General features: G+C 40.1%; 2 protein-coding genes across 2 annotated transcripts; one reads left to right on the top strand and one right to left on the bottom strand.

The window, feature by feature from the left end:
• Window positions 1–310: 310 nt before the first annotated feature.
• On the top strand, window positions 311–8,346 carry LOC311267498 (guanine nucleotide-binding protein G(o) subunit alpha-like). The gene is made up of 10 exons (XM_084370591.1): window positions 311–421; window positions 779–914; window positions 1,017–1,108; window positions 1,185–1,277; window positions 1,815–1,975; window positions 3,997–4,125; window positions 5,974–6,103; window positions 6,195–6,266; window positions 7,538–7,625; window positions 8,005–8,346. The coding sequence occupies exons 1-10, from the start codon at window positions 383–385 to the stop codon at window positions 8,193–8,195; spliced, it is 1,131 nt and encodes a 376-aa protein (XP_084226717.1). The 5' UTR covers window positions 311–382; the 3' UTR covers window positions 8,196–8,346.
• Window positions 8,347–8,404: 58 nt separating this feature from the next.
• On the bottom strand, window positions 8,405–10,206 carry LOC311267499 (neuropeptide B-like). Its single transcript, XM_084370592.1, has 2 exons — window positions 9,913–10,206; window positions 8,405–9,024 (listed from the first exon to the last, which is right to left on the bottom strand). Exons 1-2 carry the CDS (start codon window positions 10,168–10,170, stop codon window positions 8,896–8,898), a joined length of 387 nt encoding a protein of 128 aa, XP_084226718.1. The 5' UTR covers window positions 10,171–10,206; the 3' UTR covers window positions 8,405–8,895.
• Between the last annotated feature and the right edge of the window lie 13,082 nt (window positions 10,207–23,288).

The raw sequence follows: 23,288 nt of genomic DNA on the forward strand, positions 1-23,288 counted from the left end.
GTAGCAGAAATAAGGAACAAGGACCGCAAAATTGGACATAAGTGCAGCACTTTAAGCGAACATACTTACATTCCAGTATAAGTATTTTACAATGAGAGAAAAAAATCAGTGGTGTTAAAAGTAGAAATATCACCAGCTAACCCAGCTAAATATGAGAGATACAACCATTAAACATTTACATGATGAGGAAAGCTACATTTTAGTTTGTCTTCAATATCTAACAGCACATGGAAGTGAGGATGTTTTCCAGACGCCATCTTTACTTCTCTGTCCCTCCACCTACCTGTAGCACACCTGGCCCCAATCAAGCAAATGAGCTCTCGGGTGTGTTGCTAACAGTTTGTCAGCAGTTTGAGTTGTGAGTCAGAGGAAAAGCACAGAGATGTTCTGCTGTCTTAACATACTGCCAGTCCCACTGCAGGTACTACGTCCACTGAATTAACCATTTAAACTCACTTATAAATGACACATTTTGCTTCTGGTGGCACTGAAACATACGTATGAGAGGTGCATTTTAATTTTATATCCTTTGTCTGGAAGAATGTTAAACAAAACTTACATTTTACATTAATTTCTTGTGAGCTAGTTATGAATTACACAGCTATACGTCCCACTGTCTCAGGAAAATGTGCATGTTTAGTGGAAATATTGTTTTTTAAATGAATTTGTAATGCTAAAATGTAGAAATATGTTATTAGGCCTATACGGGATAGTCTGCCCTAGTTTTTGCAGTCAGTGCTTCACTTTAGCAAAGTATAAAGTGTGACTTCCTTCTCAGATCTGCATGGGAATGTGCCTTCACCAGGATATCACAGAGGAGGGTAAAAAGGCCAAACTGCAGAGCTCCAGAATAGAGCAGGACCTTTGTGATCATGCCAAGACTGAGATGAATGTGGTGAAAATCCTCATGCTTGGTAAGTGAAACGGCAGTAGTGTCAATACTTTTAAAAAATGTTTTTATCAGGTGTCAGTGAAGTGACATTTAAAAGAGATGTCTCTGTTTTTGTGTGTGCCAGGAGCTGGAGAGAGTGGAAAGAGCACCCTCATCAAACAGATTAAGATAATCCACAGTCACGGCTTCTCCAAACAGGAGCTCCTCAGTTTCAAGGTATCAGTAGAGCAGTTGTTTTCACACCTGGAGCAGCACGAGTTAAATGACAAACTGTCGTCTCCTCTCTCTGCAGCCTGCAGTGCTGGACAACCTGCTGACCTCCATGAAGTTTGTTCTTCGAGGGATGGGGATGCTGAGGGTCAACCTCGCAAACAAGAACAACAAGGTGACAGAGATGGCGCAGGTTCCTGTGGAGTCTCGGATATTAAACTTATTCATTGCAGCCCCTCTTTGTCACACTAGATGTCAGGCTTCATCTGCACTAGATATGACTGATGGAGATGCAGTGGTGGAATGTAACTAAGTATACTGCAAATTTGAGTCTTTTCTTTTTATGCCACTTTCTCCTTCTACGCAACCACGTTTCAGAGAAATGTTGTTCTTTACCGTCCTGAAGTTTTGTATTTAAAGCCCAAATCTTCACTGTACCTGCCGAGCTAAAAAAAGCCCTCAACTCCACTACTTTTTAGACTTTACGTACATTTTTCTGACACTTACATACTTTTACTTAAGCAGAACAGTTTTAATATAGAACTTTTACTTATAATCCGTACTATCAATGCTTAAAACAGTATTTGTTACAAGCAGCACAGTCTGCACTGCATTATGCCGTTTTGGGAGAAAACCATACATTTATTCTCATTTACTACAAATGGAAATCTAAATGTGCCGTTCTGATGACGTTCTGCCCCGTTTGCTGTAGATGCACGCCCGCTCCATCCTGTCCTGCAGCCAGTGTTTGGGGGACGACCAGGAGCTGCTGCCATTCGTGGCCCATGCTTTCTGCGCCCTCTGGGCCGACCAGGGGGTTCGAGCTGCTGCGGCCAGAGGTTACGAGTTTGAGCTGAACGACTCTGCACTCTAGTGAGTAAAATTACCTTAAAGTGTGTTTACAGGTCTTGGGGAGAACTACTGCATATGTGAAACACAATAAAAGTAGTATTAAGCCTTTTGTGGCTCCAGATGAAGCTGCATGTATGCTGATAGTTGCATTGTGAGCCATTGAGTGACATCAGTGGGAGCAGTTTATCAGATTACATGCACCGTCCTCTGGAGCCACAAAAGGCTTCATACTGCTTTCCCACAAATGCAGTCGTATTCCCAAAGACCTGTAAACATACTTTAAGGTGTAAAAATGGTGGAGTTACCCTTTAAGTGATCCGCGCTGCACAGCGTCGCCCAATTATGACTGGCGGCAGAAATGTCAGGTGAAATTGCTCAGTGAGAAGCGTGTCGTCACATCTTATCGATACAGAGCAACAGTCCAGCGTGTGCTGAGAATAACTCGTCTTCAGGAAACGATTCCTGTGACATTTGTGGAAATGGGAGGTTTAATTGGGACCAAATTAAAAGGCACTGTTTGCAGATCTCCAGGAAGAAGGGGAAGTAGGGTTGACCAGACAAAACGGGCGTGATTAGTGTCAGGTTTTTGTTGAATCAGTAAGAAGTCAAACAGCAGTGTACATGTGACGCTACAAGTGAGGGGGAACTGCAGTTGAGGCTCTTACCACAAAACCATCTCACTGCAAATGATCTCCATTTATTATCAAACACGTGGTACTAGAATCCATTCAGTGTGTTTTCTCCCCACATCTTTACGGGGGACATTTTACATCCATGTGGTTGGAACTGGTTTTTCCAATCGCCGTCCTTCAGCAATTGTGCCCTTTTCTACTGTTCATCAAGAAGCAAGCGGTACTCTGCGTTGATCATTTATCTGAGTGCGTTGCATCATCGCTGAAGTGTGGATCATTAACTGAAGTGTGGAATACATTTTGCTAAATGACGGTGTTGTTTGCGCTCCCAGTTTCAGGCCAACTATGAAGTGAAGTACGAGTACTTTTTTTTTTTTTTTAATCATCCGCAACACATGTGATATTCTTGTTGAAGTTAAAACCAGACCCCCTTTTGAATTAACACAATTTGAAAAAACATTTTGTAGTCAAGTAAAATATGTCACGTCATCATGCAACGCAATCAACAAAAGTGTGCTCCGTATCTTTCTTCAAAACAGAGCTCAGTCCATTCACCTTTTCCTTTCCAAGAGGCATTCTGGGAAATGTAGGAAACTGTAAGGTAGAAATTGGCACATTAACACATCTTTGAATACCCATCAGTGAAGACATCGCACCAACAGATCATCTATACCTTCTCTTAAACACTTACTGTCAGACCTCTTTAAAGCTACCTGCTGCTAACTGGCTTTATTTAATCATCCACTTGTGTTTGCTTGTATTCAGACGCCTGCGATATTTGTGTTCAGCTGCTTGAATTGCTGAACAAAACAAAGAAATAATGTATTGTGACCACTTAAAAATATTTCCCCAGCAAGCCTTATCTTCAAAGACTGATCAAACAGACCGAGTAGACGGCAGACCTCGCCGTCTCCTTAGAGATAAGACAAGTTCAAACGTGCTCCAGCCGGCCAGACTGAGGCAGACGAAGATGTGACAGCTTCATTATCGGAACTCGATGAGGTTGGAGCTGTAGGATGATCTGAAACTCAACTCGCTCTCTTTCAATCTCCTCACTCTGCTGGACCCCACATTGATTTCCCCCTCCAGAAATATTGGATTAGACTTGAGTCGTGACACACTTGACTTCCCCGGGACCTGAAGGCACCTCAGCGTGTAAAATGACTTCTTGGATATTTTAGCTTTGGCATGAACTTGGAAATTCACAGTAAAAGGAAGTTATTGATGTAACCTGAGATATGCTGTTTTACTGTCATTTACATAAAAAGTTAGCATTTTCATAAAACACTGGCCTGAGCGTTGGCTGTCTCAGCCTTCTATTGATGAGAACTAAAACAAAAGCAAGAGCTGGATGTGTATTTGTCCCCGGCTGACTTTGTGAAATGTTTTCTCTTCTTATTCCCCGTCCAGTTTCTTTGAGAACATGAATCGAATCATTGCTCCCAAATACGTTCCCACCGAGACAGATGTTCTGAGAGTGAGAGTGAGGACCAGCGGAATCATCGAGACGCAGTTTCAACTTAATCAAATGATCTTTCGGTAAGACTTATTAAACTGGCAGTGCAAATTCAGCTGTGGTTGCAACATGATACATGATTTATATGCCGAAATAATGCTGTGTATGGAGCACATAATGGTGTAACGGCTTTAATGACTCACACCGGTCTCCCTGAAAGCTCCCTGAAATCACATTATACATTTTTATTGTTGAATGGACAATTGGATTCCTGAAGAGGCAGTTAATATTAAAAGAATATTTCACCTTTCTTCACTTTCAAGCTGTTTGCATCGTCTACCTTTTTACATGAACAGTTAAGCTATTGATGCGCTATGAAACAGAAACGTGTCTTGCAACCGTAGAAGATTTTATTGAAGAAAGCTGATTATTCTGATTTAAGGATTCTTGGATACGCAAGAGTTTGTTGCTTGAGTGACATGCCATCAATTTATCAAACAAACCAATTCTGCAACCTAATTTTTCCCGTGTTGGCCCGGTGGTTAGGTAGCTCGTTAACGAGCCACAACATGCACACGAGATGGCTTTGGAGTTGTTAAAAGATTAAATTAATGTTCCTTTATTGGACAATTGGTAGTTTAAAGACTGTAAGGACACCATACGAGAGTGAACGGGCGGGAGCACGACATTCAGCAAAGCTCCTCGGCCATTACTGAACCACGCACATTTCACAACTGTCTAAGCCTCTCGGGACTGAGGCTCACCGCCAACTCTTGAAGGGTCCCTGACGAAAGCTGGACTCTTGTGAGCTGAGGGAGAAGGCAGCCCGGGCATGACTCAGACATGAAATATTGATGGCTATACTCTGCCTGGGTATTCAAGGAATCGTAATATGAATGTGGAGTAGGAATGGCTATGAAACACTGAACCCCCACCCCCATCCCCCTCTTGAACTTCTGTTTTCACAGTAAGCAACCACTCATGATGCTTCCTGTCCCTGTGCTGTGTCCGCATTCGGTGTGTGGATCCTTATAAGAAATACAGACCAGGACTTCATGAATATTGCATATCCGTAGCTTCTTTAAGGTTACAGTTGCACAAACATGCGTCACTTTATGAAAAATTAAAGAGTCACAGTGTGGCCGAACTTTTTAAGATATTTCGTCAAGAAGTTTTATGTTTTGCTGACGACAATGTACGGTTTTATCACACTTTTTAAAAATCAGTCTGTTTTGACGTTCCCTGCATTAGTTAACTTTTGTCAATGTGGACATGTAATTGTTTTCTGTGAAGATGATCTGGCCTCGCCTTAATCTCCATATTATTCATTGTAGTGAAATTAATATTTACCAGAAGTTTTGGAGGTGAGTTGTAACCTCATCTAATACTAATACTGGAATTTCCTTTTGATATTGTCTTGAAAAATTGATTGAAGCCAAAACCTCCCCAGTCTTCCTCAGGTCTTACAAGTTGCATCAGTTTTCAGGTCTGACCTTCCACTAAATCTGAAACAGCGGTCCTGTGTGATTTTCTTTTCACTGTCAAACGCCACAGTTGACGCTTATTGTCCCCCAGCTTGTTAAAAGTGACTCTTGACCCAGGGGAGAAACGCTTCATTGCCTCTGACATGAGTATCGCAATCATGCACCTGGAAGACTGTCTGGCCCAAATGGAAACTCATTACCTGTGTCACCGAGACCCCTCGGCTTCACTCAGTGCTGGATCACACTTTGAAATAAAGTATTTGTTTCAATGTTTCAATCCATTCCTTTTTCCTAATACTGAAAATGAATGAGGCACTTTGGTACACAGCAGAACAACATCATGGCTTTGTAGATGATTTATAGTGATTTAAGCTCATGCACAAGGAAACACAAAACGGCTCACTGGTTGAATAAAGCACCACTTGAGTTTGCTCTGCTTATTGACAGGTTGTATGATGTCGGGGGCCAGCGCAGTGAGAGGAGGAAGTGGCTCAGCTGCTTCGACTGCATTCAAGCCGCGTTGTTTGTCGTCGCCCTCAGCAGCTATGACACGACACTGATGGAGGATCCTTCTGGGGTACGTTGTGATGGAAAAAGCCATAATGGAATCAAACATAATGACATTTATTTCAAACTTAGGTGTAGTAAACTCACCCATTTTCCACTAGAATCGTCTGCAGGAAAGTCTTGAACTTTTCAGATCCATCTGCACCAACGCAGTCTTTAGGAGCACCTCACTGGTGAGTTTCTTGACACCTCATTTAGACTATGAATGTGCCGAGAATACGACAAAGGTATCACTCTGTAGTTTTACGGCCTCTTCCTTTGTGTCACGCACAGAGTGTCTGCTGTGTCTCATCTGAATGTGCGGAGGGTGACTAAAGCACTGAGTGGCTTTTTTTGACAATTACTCATAGCGAGCAGACGGGACATAAACTGGCTATGATTGCGTCTGACATACATAATTGGCATAGAAAATCTAATTGAGATGTAGGGCAGGTGATTTCTGTTTTAGTAAGTTGGCTGCGAGCACTGAAACACTCTGTAATTAGTTTGTTTGATTTCTTTCATATAGTAAGTTTGTGGAAACATTTGCGAACATGAATGACTCACTTGTCGGTTTGAGGCATTCATATCTGCACTTGATTAACTCGGTGCGTTCAGGGCTTATCTTGCAGTCACTTCCTTGCATCATTTTTTACAAGGTTAATTGTGTTTCACATTATTTGTTAACAGTATATGAAGGTAATTTCTACAGTTATAGAGGTGCTTTTTTGACTGGAGATGCCTTGAAATACTAAATGAACCAGGTTCTGAACTTTTAATGGAGATGATGGCTGTAATGGTGCCTTCAAGGCAAGACTACTGGAAAATATTCACATTCTCAAAGAGGATACGAGCCATAATCAATCACGGCAACAGGCCTTTCCTCTACTTATATTTTTGAAGTACTTATATTTCAACAAGATGTGATTCATTTTCTGTAAAACTTTAGCAAAAGGTATCAGGAAGCCATTACGAGGTTCTCAGTTAGAGCCAGAGGTGAAGGTCTGGAGACTTACTGGACTAATAATTATAGACTTGACTTTAACTTGGTATTCATGACTTGAGACTTGACTCGGACTTAAAATCAAATATTTGCTTTTTTTCACAGATATTTAGTAACTTCTTGTTTTTGAAACCTGATTTCTATAACAGTGCACGCAAGCCTCGCAGCCTATGAGACCTGCAGAGGTCAACGTACGAGAGGGCTAGTCCAAAAATAATAAAATTTGGATTCAAGGATTACATTGTAAACAATGGTAGTAAGAAGAGAATGGTGGTATGTAATGTCTGTAGTTAAAACATGTAATGACACACCTTTGAGTCGACTCAAACGTTGGCTACAAGCTTTAAGTTTTGCTCGATTCTCACCGAAGTAACTTGGGTCAACTCGAGGGTTATTTGAATATCGTCACCATTTGACTGTTTCTTTTATTCACACTTCTGTTGCCTTCTCTCTCTCCTACAGATTCTGCTTATGAACAAAACTGACCTTTTCCAGGAGAAGATCCTACACTCTGGCAGACACTTGAGATTTTACCTTTCTGGTTATAAAGGTACGTGTCTGATAATATTCAACATTAAAACTGCTCCTGTGTTTACTTTAGAAACTGTCATACTCCAGTTCCTGCTCAACTGTCTCTGACATTTGTGTGTCTTCATCTTCTTGCTGGATGATTCACCGTCCGCTGGGTAATCAGAATTCCTTCTGGCCCAGAGATTGTCACCGTATTCACATACAGTCCCCTGTTTATCTTTCATTCTATCCAGATCATGGTCATACATATTTCAGACTCATTCACAGCATGAGAAGCAAACTCTGTCATGTTTTATTTGTGTAGTGAGCAGAAAAAACAGATTCTCACTGGAAGCCGATGTCTTGCTTTATGGATATTTAATGAATGAGACATTTTCCTCGCTCTGTTCCCCGTCCAGGAGCAGATGGTGACGTGGATGCTGCAGCCCACCACATCACCGCCATGTTCTCATCATGTAACGACTGTCCTGACAAGCCCGTGTACCACCACTTCACCACGGCCACGGACACCGCTAACATACAGGTGGTCTTCGACATGGTCATGGATCAGATCATCAAGGAGAACCTGGCGGCTGTCCAGCTGCTGTAAAAGTCTCCTGAAGATTGTTTTTATTATTGTTGTTTTCATGTGGGTAAATGTTTTATTTATTTAAGCAGCTAATAATAGTCAGGTTATTTAGTTGCATGTTCCCCAATCTATTTTAAAACATTTTAAATAAAATATTTATTGATAAACCTTTTTACGCTGCTTATATCTCTTCTTAAGAGTTACCAATGCAGGATTTTCTCTCCTGTTAGAATAAAATCTCATCATGAACATTTATCCTCACATCACTGAGCTGTTTTAAATCACACATGGTTACTCTAACTTGGAAAAATGCATCAGTTTGTAGTATTTCCTTCTCCTTAATTACCCATAACTGAATTAATTAACATAATATCTGTGCAAGTCACGCAATAATGGAAAACATGCAGTGAGTGCTTTAGTTTATCTCCAGTGTAGGTGACACTGTAATTAACATGCTTTGTATTCAGTAATTCCAACAAGTGGCTGCAGTATGATTCATTTATTAATGAAAACTCAGACGGCATATTTACAATAATACATTCCTTTTTCAGCTTAAAGTTTTAAGACAGGTTTTTGATAAAATCAATAAATACATTTGTGAAATGATGAATGAGAAGCAGCACATCTTCCATCAAGTTAAACTTGAAAATTGCACAGTTTTTAAGTGTAACGCCTCCGAGAAGTAGGCTTCATCGTCCAGCCCGGCTGTCGGCTTTACTGCTCAGTCTCCTGCGCACTGTGAGGAGTCCAGGGAGAGGAAGACGTCCGCTTTGCACTTCACTGAACCCTTGAGTTCCTGGAGGAGTTCACAGCTCTGCAGGTCTGGTGTGATGTCTTTGATACAAACGGGCTGTAGAGAAACAGACAAATGTCGAAGTGTGCGTACAAAAAAGGGCTTTAAATGTGCAGACAGAACAACACAAACTAATCAATAGTTATTCGTGACATAACAGCATTATAAAAACTAAGTAAATTTTTTCAAATACTGTACACAAGCATGATGATACTTGACTTTCTATGACTGTTGTACCTTCAAGTAACTCTGCAGATTTATATTAGTTTACGAGGATGCATGATTAGAAAATTCAACTGAATATGACGTAGCAAAAATTATTTGCACCTCCAACAGCTACATTAAAATTGTTATTCTTTTATATGTATCCACAATAATCCATGAAGATAACAGGCTTTAATTTGACATGAGCCTATTTTGCTGCATAATTAACACTTTTGACAACATCTTTCACATTTTGCTGCATATTTTGAATGTCATACTTTCACTTACAATTAAGTGGATTTGTACTGTTTTTACTACTTGAGTAAAAGGTATAAAAATACAAATCCCAAGACCATTGTTGCTATTGTTACTATTGTCACTTTCTTTATTTCTTGATTGGAAAGCTAATGAAGTGACCATGAGTCCCAGAGAAGAAGAAAAAATAATTCATACATTTATATTAAAATATGTATATTTTGGTCTAAAATGCTATCAGAAATGTTTTTCTCTGGAAGAAAATATGTAGCAGAGTGCATGCGTCTATATCAGGAGCTCATGTTAACTCACTAATGAGTATAATGGTGCAAACATTGCCTTAATTTTAAAAAGTTAATTGTTCTGAACATAAATTCACCATCATGTGAAACAAAACCGATTTTAAATGTGCACAACACACTTGTGCGCTCATGCGTAATGCGTAATGGCAACCCCATCCATCCCATGAAATCAACGCGCACTGACCATCGTCTTCAGGACCGAGTTCTGCGCGGTGAACTCGGACAGCACGCTGTTGCTCGCTGCCTCTCCGCTGTCTGACGCCTCCGGCTCGGCTCTCCTGGCGTACGGTGACCTCCGGATACCGGACAGCAAGCCGGACGCCCTGCCCACGGAGTAGTAGCTCGGACCGGCCACCTGCTTGTACCACGCCTCCGTCGGACTGCAAGCGACCAGGACGGAGATGATCACGGCGGGGAACACGAGCTTAGCGAGCAGATCCATGTCGAGCAGCGATGCGTGGTTTCTGGTCCTCCTGGCTGTCAGCGCTGCTCCGGTCTTCTTATAGGGACCCCGTGATCATCCTCACCGCTTCGTCAACGCAAAGTGCCCCGGAGTGGGTGATTCACACACACACACACACACACACACACCGGAGAAACCCACCTCCTGGACAGCTCTGATTGACGTATCTGTTTGAGATGAGGTGCATAAAATTCTGCCATAACATCTTGTGTTTCGAGTCTAACTCTGCATGTATTGATTGTCTTGAAATTAAAGAACTGACAAGATTGGCTTTATAGAATTAAATAAATTGTTTTTAATATTCCTAGAGAATATATTATATTATAGAGAAGTCAGAGCACTCAAAAATTTAAAAAATATCGCACAGTGTGTACAGAGGTGAGTCATAAATACAGAAAATGAATAGCATGTGTTACATTTAAATGATTTTACACAATGATCACTGAGTCACTTTATAATAAAAAACATATGTATACATTTTAAGCAATATAATGGATTGTGAGATGTCAGTAGATATTTAAAGCAGGAGAAAAAAAAATGCTAATATAATTTAATGTTATTTATCATGTAGCATTTCTTGGAGCAAGGTATTTGTCAGGACCTTTTGTTTAAAACAAATTATGCTTTTAAAGGTGCACTATGCAACATTTTTAAAATTTTTTTGTACAGAGACAGTGATCTCGATGTATGGAATAGCATTTTGCAAAAGCTAGCATTACTTTTCTCTCTCCGATGAATAATTTTAAAATGTTTTTAAGAATACAGGACTGTGTAACCAAAACTGTAACTATGAAAATGTACATAGTGCACCTTTAAGTATTAATGGGGCCAAAATCAGCCATTTAAAAAAGTGACGGGGGACGAGTCCCCAGTGTAAATGTCACCTTATCATTCAGATTTAGCATTTCACTAAACTTTTCTAGAATCACATTTTTTTAACCCGTCAGCTCAATAAATCCACAGTTTTACGTTTCCTTTGACTTGATATTTAAACATTAAACAGTGCTAACCGGTAACTTTTTTCCACTGTGTCAAAACTTACAAAATGGCAAATACATGAAGCAAACTACTCAGCAGTTATGGTAACACTTGGTCTTGGTACACTGTTTCATGCAACTCTGACTTTGTTTTTAACCACAACAAAGCTCCATCAGGCTGCACAGGGCGCAGAGGAGAGGGGGCTTGTTTCCTCCATGACACATTCAAACAGAAAAAGCTGAGACGCTGCACTGAGTTTGTGGTGTAGCGACCTCATTTCACGTGCCGACATCTTTTGTTATGGTGACCTAAAAGCTCATTTTTTTTTATATTACAGGAAGCTGTGTGTTAGGAAGCAGATAAGAAAGAGCAAACAATCGTTCACTTTGTATTTTGGGTGGAGAAACGTCAACAGCGTTTCAGAATCGATTACAAACTTGATGATTTTGGTCGTAACATGAAACATGCGCTTCGAACACAGAAACCTGACATGGACACTGATGCCTCTGTTTCTGGCTGGTGAGTATAACGCTGACACGTCATTCAGTTTTTTTATTAAAACGTCAAAATCTTGAAAGGATACGTCTTTTTCAGGTGTCATCTGCAAAACGTGGAAAGTGGAATATCAGCGGCTGCAAATCTGTGCAGTGAAAGGCTCGTCTGTCGTCATCCACTGTTCGTTGTACCATCCTGATAACCTGACAGTGAAGAAAGTCATGTGGGGTCATGTTAAGTCTCGTAGTTCCAAGGGTTATTTCATATCTGGCAGCGATTTTAAAACAGTCACTACGAGATTTCAGTATATTGGCGACAAACAACACAATTGTTCTTTAAAAATACACAGAGTAGAGCATAAGGATGCAGGAAAATATGTTGTCAGGTTAATTATAGACGACATTTATAGGTTTGGTTATGTCAGCCCAACGTTGAAGGTTGCTGGTAAGTCCTTTTCTTTTTCTTTTTTAAACATCGACTATAACTCGCAACCTGCAAAATGCGATGCTTTAAAAGTACTCTGCTCTTCTAGATTTGAAAGTGTCACTGACAAAACCCAGCGCGACTGAAACAACAAAGGAAGGCGACTCTGTGATTCTGACCTGCATAAACGCCTGTGATCGCCTTTCATCTGCTTTCACCTGGTTTAAGAACGGAGAACCCATAAACGAAGGACCTGTTCTTTATTTAAGCAGCATGTCCTCCACTGACTCTGGAAACTACTCCTGCTCTCTAAAGACACACACAGGAACAGCTTCACGAGTCATGAACATCGACGTTGAATGTGAGTAATCGATCAACCTGAGTCTGCCACATGATTTCTCTGACAGGTAACAACTCCGGTTTTCTTTCAGATGGCCCGAAGAACACATCAGTGTCTGTCAGACCGTCGATGGAGGTGGAGGCCGGCACCAACATCACCCTGATCTGCAGCAGCCACGCAAACCCCCTAGTGGAGGATTATACCTGGTTTAAGATAGATGAAAGACATGTCATGGATGTTGAACACCAGCCTGTGTTCTTCTCTGCTGATGGAGGCCAGTATTTCTGCAGTGCCACCAACAAACATGGGAGTCAAAACTCCTCTGTTGTGACTGTAAAGATTAAAGGTGAGTAGGTAAGAATGGTTGATGTTTCTGGTTATTTAGTGGGTGATTAAAAAGAGGATTTATCTAAGTTTTTATGAGTTTTTTTGGGACAGGCATGAACAGATGTAGCAAAATAAATGTACTATATGTAATTGTGATGCAACTTCCTTTGTTTCACAGCACCTTGGCCGACATTTACCAGAGATGTACTCATAATTTCTATTGTCACTGTGCTCCTGTTTGTCACCGGGGTTTTTGTCATCAGGAGGTAAGCTGTATTCCACCTCTACATTTATATGACGGCAAAATGTTTTATTTCATGTCTGAAAACTCTCTTTGAACTGTAGTGGAGCAGAAATACAAAGTAGCACTGTTGTTGAACCAGTCAGCAGGGGTGGAAGTAGCTAATAACAGCTGCTCAAATATCTAAATCTTCCATCTGCTGTCGATCCGATTGGTAGAAGTTGAATGTTGAGATGGTTCGTCCAAACACCAAGTGTCTGCACCTTTCCGAACAGTTCCTGGCAGCGCCTTTCCAGATGGTTCTGTGCAACAAAGCCATCTGGCGTGTCAGGAGTCTGATATATGTCATGATCATATCTAATTGCAATGATTCTGTTTATCTGTTTCAGACTCATGAGAAAATGGAAGTGGGCACCAAAGACGGACGGCGTGGAGGACATACAGGTGCCTCAGTTATTTCTGTCAGCTGAGTCCACCACGTTATATTGTGGTCTGACTTTGTTGTGGCATACATTACATACAGTACACTCCATCCTATGTCTCTGCTAATAACAGATACATGATCAGAATCAGGTAAGAGGACATAAAGTGTAAAAGGAGGACATTGTTAAACACTGATCAATCTTGTTTTACTTGTTTATGATTGTGTGCAGGGTACCGACTTTGTCAACGGGCTCACCTGTGACAGTAACCAATCACAAGAAGGAAATCATTGTGAGGGAGGAACGACAGAAGTCGTCTACGCAGCTATTGACTTCAGCAAGAGAAGGAAGTCAAACACGTAAGAGCTTTTGACGATTTTATCAGATTTTGTCACATTTGCTGCGTTGGAGACTCATGTTTTGATCGACTGTATCGCCTGCAGGCAGCAGCAGCAGATGGAGTCGCATGATGACGAAGATGTGATTTACAGCACGGTGTGCAGGTAAAGCTGAGGAAACAAACATCTAATGATTGTGCGCTTATGGCAGATTATGTGCAAACATTTTTCTTTTTTCTTTTTCAGGTACCGACCGTTTAACCCTTCGTACATTGAGCCCAACTGATTTGACAAGAAACATCTGCCTTTTTTTCAGCAATAGATGTGCAGATATAGTGTTTTCAGGGTGGTTTGTGATTTTTGCCTTTATTTTCTTTTATAAATCTGTAATATGTGCTGCCCATACATCTCAGTGAAGATAAGTTTTACAGTCCAGACTAAAAGAAATATTAGGACACAATGCAGTGGAAAAATGCGGCACATGTGACATTCTTTAAAGGTGCAATATGTGGTTTTGGGGAGTTTTATGCCTACAAATGCAAAATAAACAAACTCTCTTTGTTTTCATGACTGAAAAAACTGAATCAACTAACTGACTTTAAAGGACAACACAATTCATACTGTTTTGCTTTGTTTATATGTGGCGGACCCTGCCACCTTTCTAGCTTCAAACAGTGTTCTGGACCTTATTTTCCTCTGAGGACAGCTTGTTTATTCAGTTATGGAAAATGTAACTATTTCTGAGTTTGTATAATTACTATTAGTTGAAGGCTCCACTTGAAAGTGTTTGAATAAAGAAAAGTCTACTATCTCCCGTTGTCAGTGCTCAGCTTTTCAGAAATTACCACAATACACATCTACCCCTTACAATTACAACTGTAACTCAAAGGAAAAAAAAAAACCACCAAGAGTCACAAAGATGATGCACAATCTTGGCATCAAAAACGTAATCTGATGGGAAATTTAGTCAAACATGCAGGTCAGATAACAAAATGTTTTGTGTGTCATTTCCCTACTGCTGCATTTACTCTGTCGGCTGTGCGTGTATGAGAATTCATAACACTTCTTCAGTGTAGAGTGCGCCATTTTTACATTTTCTCCTTTTACCTGATCCAATGCAAAGAAACCACTGAGTCTACTGATACATTTTCACATGATGCACTTGCTTGTCTGCTTCCTGTAGTGTTACACCAGGGTGAAAAAATGTTGTTTGTTCATTCAACTTGTAACAGTCGAGTTATTGAATGTAGTGCCACTAGGTGGTGCCTCCTTTTGTTTAGTGGGGAATGTAACCTGTACCAAGAGGAAGAGTATATTGTAATAAAAGTGCCATGCGGAAAACCCCATATGTTGCCTGCCGTGTCCTTGAGCTAACCGGAGCTACCGGCATTAAAGCCGACCATAACCTTCCCCTGACCCTTGTGATTAAAAACATTGATCTGAACCTAAATTTTGAGGCCGTTCTGTTAACATTTTTCTCATAAAATGACCTGGGTTCAATAGTCAGTGGTGATTATATTCAGAAAGTAGTTGATGATCTTTTTCTTTGCACAGGGCCTGGTGTCATTTCTATCACACTCACATTCAAATATGGGCTGTGCAATAAGTCTGTGGTGGACATGACAGGAAGCTTTGCTGAGTAGAGGAAGAAGAGAGAAGCCACACAGTCTCTCATCTTTTCCCAAACCTAACCAAGTAGTTTTTAAAAGCAAAGATAAAAATAATTTTTATAAATGATTTACTCATCTCATCTCATCTCATCTCTCATCTCACACAGAGGACCTCTGCCTCTGTGAACCAGCCTCCACTGCTCCACATAGTGATAGTCCTATTAACCGCACTGTTCTTTGACCACAAAAAAGCAACATCATCAACATGTGACATCTCGTCTGTACAGGGTCTGGGGTCGTATCAGTCACGCTCGTATTCTAATATACGTGGTACATTGAGTCTGTGGTGGAGACGACAGGAAGCTTTGCTGCGTAAAAGAAGAAGTGAGAAGAAACACCATCATTTCATTTTGAGTAGAAAACAATCAATGCAGCTCTAAGATCCAACAGGAGCTTTGTGATTGCTTGGAAAGATTTCAACATGTGTGTAAACCTGTCGCTGACACTGATGCTGCTGCTTCTCTCTGGTGAGTACAACATTTAAATCTCATTTAAGGAAACGTTCAAAGGATGGAATAATTCATGTGCCTTATTTGTTTCAGGTACTTTTTGCAGTGAATGGAACGTGGAGTATCATCAGCAGCACATCTGTGCAGTGAAAGGCTCGTCTGTTGTCATTCCTTGTTCATTTTACTATCCTGACAACCTGCAAGTGACGAGAGTCATGTGGGGTCATGAAAGGTCTAACATTATTGACGGTCCTTTCATATCTGACAGTGAGATGAATGAAACTGCCTCAAGATTTAAGTACATTGGTGACAAACAACACAATTGTTCTTTCAAAATACACAACGTAGAGCATAACGATACAGGAAAATATACCTTCAGGTTTAGAACTGATCTTAAAGAGGGCAAATGGACTGGTAGAGCTGGCTCGACGTTAAAGGTTGTTGGTAAGTTTTCTTTTTCATAAACTAACTATACTTCTGAATCGTCCCTGAACCTTAATGTGTGAAGTTTGATACTAAAGCAGTACTTTGTTCTTCTAGATTTGAATGTTATGGAGACAAATCTCAATGCGAATGACACGACAAAGGAAGGCGACTCTGTGAATCTGACCTGCATAAACGGCTGTGACGGTGATCACCTTTCATCTGCTTTCACCTGGTTTAAGAACGGAGAACCCATAAACGAAGGACCTGTTCTTTATTTAAGCAGCATGTCCTCCACTGACTCTGGAAACTACTCCTGCTCTCTAAAGACACACACAGGAACAGCTTCACGAGTCATAAACATCGACGTTGAATGTGAGTAGAGGACAAGATCAACAAAAAAATGTACAAAATGAAAATTAAAAGAAAACTGCATGATTTCTGTATTGAAAATTGAATCTAGAGTCAAATGCCAAAGTAATCAACCTGAGTCTGCCACATGATTTCTCTGACAGATAACAGCTCCGGTTTTCTTTCAGATGGCCCGAAGAACACATCAGTGTCTGTCAGACCGTCGATGGAGGTGGAGGCCGGCACCAACATCACCCTGATCTGCAGCAGCCACGCAAACCCCCCAGTGGAGGATTATACCTGGTTTAAGATAGATGAAAATGATGTCATGGATGTTGAGCACCAGCCTGTGTTCTTCTCTGCTAATGGAGGCCAGTATTTCTGCAGTGCCACCAACAAACATGGAAGTCAAAACTCCTCTGTTGTGACTGTAAAGATTAAAGGTAAGTTAGTGCACATACACTTGTCCTTGTTTCCTGGGTAGAAGAGATGCAAACAGACAGATGAAGCAAATACAAAAAAAAAAAAAAATGCTTGCCTTGGTTATGTTTTTCACAAGGTTTTGCACACTTGCATCACCTCCACTGATGTCTCTGATGTTTTTGTTTTCCATCCAGTAAGCGGTCAACAGGAAGATGAGAGACTAATTTTGTGACACTGAGAAGTGGCACATCTAATATGATCCAGCACCAGCTCTATAGTGGGGAAATAATTAGAGCTTCAGAAAATTACTTTAGTTCATAAAAAATAACTAACTCCTTTATAGGGGAGAAATCAAAAGCGGCACTGAAAAAAACCTCTAACTGTGCTCACACTGCGACATCGCTCTTAGCAAAGCTTGACAACTCGTGACACTATCTACCCGTGTTGTTTGCACACTGTATATAAGAACAAGGTGTCAATTAATAAACATAAAAGGGCCATCAGCTCACAGGAAGTGGTGATACACTTCTGGTGAAACAGCTCCAAACACCTTTTATGGCATTAAGGCCGCTCTTGAAGGCACTGCAGTGTGTTTTCTCTTTTTAGTAGATTATGTTGTGTCACATATTTTGACTTTATTTTCAGGATTTCATTCTTGCGCTCTCACAAAGCTAACACTCTGCCTCTGCTACACAGAAACGTGGCCGTTATTCAACAGAGACATACTCATTATCATACTCACTGTGGCTGTGCTTCTGATTGCGATCACTGTTGTTGCCGTCATAAGGTAAGATGTATTTGAACTGAATCATGATTATATCTCAATACAACGATCACATGAGGATGTTCCACAGTCTGTTTATGTGTTTTAGACTCAAGAAAAGAAGGACAAGAGCACAAGAGACCAACTGTGAGGAGGACATAGAGGTGACACCATCATTATATTGACTGTCATTCAAATACTTAACATTGTTCTGCACTCATTAATCATGTGTTTTATATCCAGGATGCAGTCTATGCCAACTGGTCTGTTTTTAACAAAAAACAATCACAAGAGAGAAGCCAGGGTGAGGGAGCCACAGTAAAAGTCGTCTACACAACTGTTGACTTTACATTGAGAGAAAGTCAAACACATGATATATTTTTATATTTTACCTGTTCACAATTTTTTCAAATATTTATGTACATGGCTTTAAAGGAACATTTCTGTATGGACTTTATCTGCAGGAAGGAGCAGACAGACTCCCACCATGATGACGAAAGTGTAATTTACAGGACAATGTGCAGGTAAAGCTCAACAAGAACTTACACACATCAGTGGTTGTTTGCCTATGAGGCAGCTCAGTGCAATTTCTTTATCTTTTTTTTAGGAACCGACCATTGGATCCTTCCATTACGGCCACAGTGGTATTTCACATGTGTTAATGTGTCAGGACAAGGAGGCGATTGGTTTACCAACTACTGACTCCAACAAGTGATTGTTATTGTTATCCCCCAGATAAACACCCTAGTCAGCTGTAATCCTTCATATGTGAGTCTCCCTGATTTGAAAACAATCATGTGCCATTTTGCAGTAATGTTCAGAGTGTCTTACAGGTGTACAGATGTGATGTTTTGAGTCTTTGTTGAATAATTTTTTTTTTTTATTTCCTCACATTTTAAAAATCTCAAGGTTTCATCAAAGAGAAAAAGGTTAAGATTTGTATTTTCGACATGTTTTTGTATTTCTTTCAACATGAAGCAGAACTCATGGACAATAAAACCACTTTGCTAACAGCTGTTCAGTGGTCTTTCTTTTTATTATTTCAACAGTGTGTTGAAATACCAGAGGACAAACTCACCCGGTCCACCAAACACCTACAGCATGTTTATATATACAGGAATATACACCTAATAGAGTCACGTGTAAAAGTCTTCACAGCAAAAGTAAATATAACATAATAAAACATAAACAGGCTTAATAATGTTCAACAACTGAGGAGAGTCATTACTCCACATCGTGCAGTAACATTTGGTCACTATTGTCTAATTCAGGGTCAGCCAACCCCCATTTTTGCCAAAGTTTAATCTTGAAATGTCAACTTTATTCACAACATTTCGACTTTTTTCTTGAAGTGCATAATGAAAATAAAAAACTTCCTCCTGACATTTTTTTTCCTCACACCTGGCCCTAATACTCTTCAGTAAATAAAACATAGGGCAGGCTAGATTTGAAATCAGTAAAAAAAAAAAAAAAAAAAAGAAATAAAAAGAAATTTCCTCAGCCACATACAGCAATCAACCCTCAGACTTGAGCATAAAACACAATAATATTAACTCAGGATCATTCAATTAATCACAACTTGATAGAACAGATACAATACTGTTTGTAGGCTGCTCATTTTTACTGTCTGTAGGCCTCAAACAGTGATGATGATTTAAAAAATTAATTTCTATATAAAATGTCAAAGCCACAGGGAGCCACTGCAGAGGGGCAAAGGAGCTTCAGGTTGCAGACCCCTGGTCTAGTTGAACAAACTGTGAGCAGCTCTGCTCTGTTGTCTGCCCACAATAAAGCAGCATCATTAGCATGTGACACATTTCGTCTATACAGAGCCTGGTTTCATGACTGTAACCCTCACATCCAAATATATGCTGTGCATTGGGTCTGCGGTGTGGGTGACCTGATTTCAGGGGCTGAGTACCATCCAAAACTTTACATTACAGGAAGCTTTGCTTGGTAGAGGACAAAGAGAGCAGACACAATCACTTTATTTTGAGGAGAAAAACAATCAGTACAGTTTTAAGATCCAACAGGAGGTTTTTGATTACTTGGAACGAGTTTTAACATGCGTGTAAACCTGTCGCTGATGCTGCTGCTTCTGTCTGGTGGGTACAATATTTAAATCTTATTCAAGGGAACATTGAAAGAATGAAATAATGTATGTGCCTTATTTGTTTCAGGTACTTTTTGCAGTGAATGGAACGTGGAGTATCATCAGCAGCACATCTGTGCAGTGAAAGGCTCGTCTGTTGTCATTCCTTGTTAATTTTTCTATCCTGAAGACCTGTGAGTGATGAGAGTCATGTGGGATCATGAAGGGTCTGACATTTTTGATGGACCTTTCATATTTGACAGTGAGATGAATGAAACTACCTCAAGATTTAAGTACAATGGCAACAAACAACACAATTGTTCTTTCAAAATACACAGCGTAGAGCATAACGATACAGGAAAATATGCCTTCAGGTTTACTGATGGCGAACAAGGCAGATGGACTTCTAGAGCTGGTTCGACATTAGAGGTTGTTGGTAATTTTTCTTTTTCATAAACTAATTATACTTCTGAATCTTCCCTAGTTTGACTCTCAAGCAGTACTTTGTTCTTCTAGATTTGAGTGTTTTGATGACGAGATCTAATGAGATCTAATGAGCTTCAAACAGTGTTCTCGACCTTGTTTTCCTCTGAGGACAGCTTGTTTATTCAGTTATGGAAAATGTAACTATTTCTGAGTTTATATATTTACTATTAGTTGAAGGTTCCACTCGAAAGTGTTTGAATAAAGAAAAGTCTACTATGTCCCGTTGACAGTACTCAGCTTTTCAGAAATTACCACAATACACATCTACCCCTTACAATTACAACTGTAACTCAAAAGAAAAGACACCACCAAGAGTCACAAAGATGATGCACAATCTTGGCATCAAAAACGTAATCTGATGGGAAATTTTGTCAAACATGCAGGTCAGATAACAACATATTTTGTGTGTCATTTCCCTACTGCTGCATTGACCCTGTCGGCTGTGCGTGCATGAGAATTCTTCTTCAGTGTAGAGTGTGCCATTTTTACATTTTCTCCTTTTACCTGATCTGTTCAATGTAAATCTAAATGTTAAATCTAAATATAAATATAAATATAAATGTTAAATCTAAATATAAATGTTGAATCTAAATGTTAAATCTAAATCTAAATCTAAATGTTAAATCTAAATCTAAATGTTAACTCTAAATCTAAATCTAAATCTAAATGTTAAATCTAAATGCTAAATGTTAAATCTAAATGTCAGGGGTGAAACTTAATATTTAGCTAATATGCAAATTCACACAGCCTGTCACCGGAAGTACCAAAATAAAAGCTACCGAGTGCTGTAGTGGCTCTACTGTGGTGTATGCTGTAGCTGTGCTAGCCCTTTTCAAACAGAGAAGCCGCACAATCGCCGTAGCGGCGGTTCGCTAATTCTCCGCTGTTGGTTGTTCACACTGAGCCGAGTAGCGCTGGCATAAAGACGAACCGCTGTGTAATTCACACAGAAAGCCGGCGCTGCGGCTCCGAAAGAGGTACACGTCATGTTGATGACGTCTGTGTGTTTTTTCAAGGTGTTTCCCCAGGTGTCCTCCATTGAGTCCTGTCAATCTAAACATGTACCCGCTGACTGTTTATAATAATATGGATGCTGTTCTAATGTGTTGGGATTGAGATCCTGACCCACCAAACATCAAGCTGCTTGGCTCTGTGTGAACAAACAACGACAGAGAATTGTCGAACCGCCGCTGCGGCGATAATGCGGCGACTCTGCGAACCTCTGTATTGCAGCCAAAACGGCCCTACCAATGTTTCCAGCTAAGTTGCTGGACATGGTGGCAGGCAACATGAGAGCACAGTGAGGAGACGTGACTAAAGCCTAGTTTATGCTTCTGCGCCGCGGCGACGGCGTAGTTACGTCGTCAACCCTACGCCGTCATTGAGCATTCGAAGTTCTGCGTCGAGGGAACGCGTTGTTCTGCAATTCACCGCCAACCGGTGTTGTTATACTGTTGACCGGAAAAGCAACTGCCGGAAATGACGTTCTGAGCGGACCAATCACAGTCCTTGCTGTTCGCGTCTCGACGCGTTGACGCGACGCGTAGTCAGGATTTTTTGGAGGAGCACGTCAGGCTACGGCACAGGGTCGGCGTAGGGGTCTGCGTCGACGACGTAGCTACGCCAGGCTACATAGCTACGCCAGGCGACGTAGCTACGCCGTTGCCGCAACGCAGAAGCATAAATCAAGCTTAACAGTGCCTGACTACCCGAGGAGACCGCGGATAGCGCTTGTTCGCGACAATGAGCTTTTATTTTGGTACTTCCGGTAACAGGCAGTGTGAATTTGCATATTAGCTAAATATTTAGTTTCACCGTGACATTTAGATTTAAAATTTAGATTTAGATTTAACATTTAGATTTAACATCTAGCATTTATATTTATATTTAACATTTAAATTTAACATTTATATTTATATTTAACATTTAACATTTATATTTAAATGTTACATTTAGATTTATATTTAAATGTAACATTTAGATTTATATTTAAATGTAACATTTAGATTTAACATTTAGATTTAGATTTAACATTTAGATTTAGATTTAACATTTAGATTTAACATCTAGCATTTATATTTATATTTAACATTTAACATTTAACATTTAACATTTATATTTAAATGTATCATTTATATTTATATTTAAATGTAACATTTATATTTAAATGTAACATTTAGATTTAGATTTAACATTTAGATTTAATATTTAACATTTGGATTTAGATTTTGTATTTAAATTTAACATTGACATTATATTTTTACAAGAGAAGTAAATATCACAAAGTTCACAAATATTGCTGTAAATCTGGTCAAAAGTAACATTTTAAAATTAACGTGTGTTTTTTAAATGTGTTTTTTTGCTAAATGTGTGGAAAAGTTGCTGTTAATTTTAGCATGCGCAACTTTACAATCGGCGCCCCATACTTGCTTGTCTGCTTCCCTTAGTGTTACACCAGGGTGAAAAAATGTTTTTTGTTCATTCAACTTGTAACAGTCAGAGTTATTGAATGTAGCGCCACTAGGTGGTGCCTCCTTTTGTTTAGTGGGGAATGTAACCTGTACCAAGAAGAAGAGCAGGTGCACTTCCGCTCCACCACGAGTAACGATACCGTCCACAGAGTGAAGGCTCACCTTTATGTTATTTTAATTTATTTTGTAATTTGTTTGGTGCAGGATCCTCAGTCTGTGTTCGTCCGTGCATGTATGCATAAGATAAATAGTGCCGTAGAGACCTGGCATGGTATGGTCAGTATATTGTAATAAAGGTGCCCTGTGGAAAACCCCATATGTTGCCTGCCATGTCCTTGAGCAAACCGGAGCTACCGGCACTAAAGCCGACCATAACCTTCCCCTTCACCAGCCCAAAAACCTGTT

This window comes from Pagrus pagrus, assembly GCF_965226575.1.
Source record: "Pagrus pagrus genome assembly, chromosome: 13".
Taxonomy (NCBI): Eukaryota; Metazoa; Chordata; class Actinopteri; order Spariformes; family Sparidae; genus Pagrus; species Pagrus pagrus.

Excerpts from the sequence above, each read along its gene's own strand:
- LOC311267499 (XM_084370592.1), bottom strand. The coding sequence starts at position 10,170 with ATGGATCTGCTCGCTAAGCTCGTGTTCCCCGCCGTGATCATCTCCGTC. Across the intron at positions 9,025-9,912 it reads ACTCGGTCCTGAAGACGATG|CCCGTTTGTATCAAAGACAT; the intron begins GTCAGTGCGCGT and ends GTTTCTCTACAG.
- LOC311267498 (XM_084370591.1), top strand. The coding sequence starts at position 383 with ATGTTCTGCTGTCTTAACATACTGCCAGTCCCACTGCAG. Across the intron at positions 4,126-5,973 it reads CTTAATCAAATGATCTTTCG|GTTGTATGATGTCGGGGGCC; the intron begins GTAAGACTTATT and ends GCTTATTGACAG. Across the intron at positions 6,104-6,194 it reads TGATGGAGGATCCTTCTGGG|AATCGTCTGCAGGAAAGTCT; the intron begins GTACGTTGTGAT and ends ATTTTCCACTAG.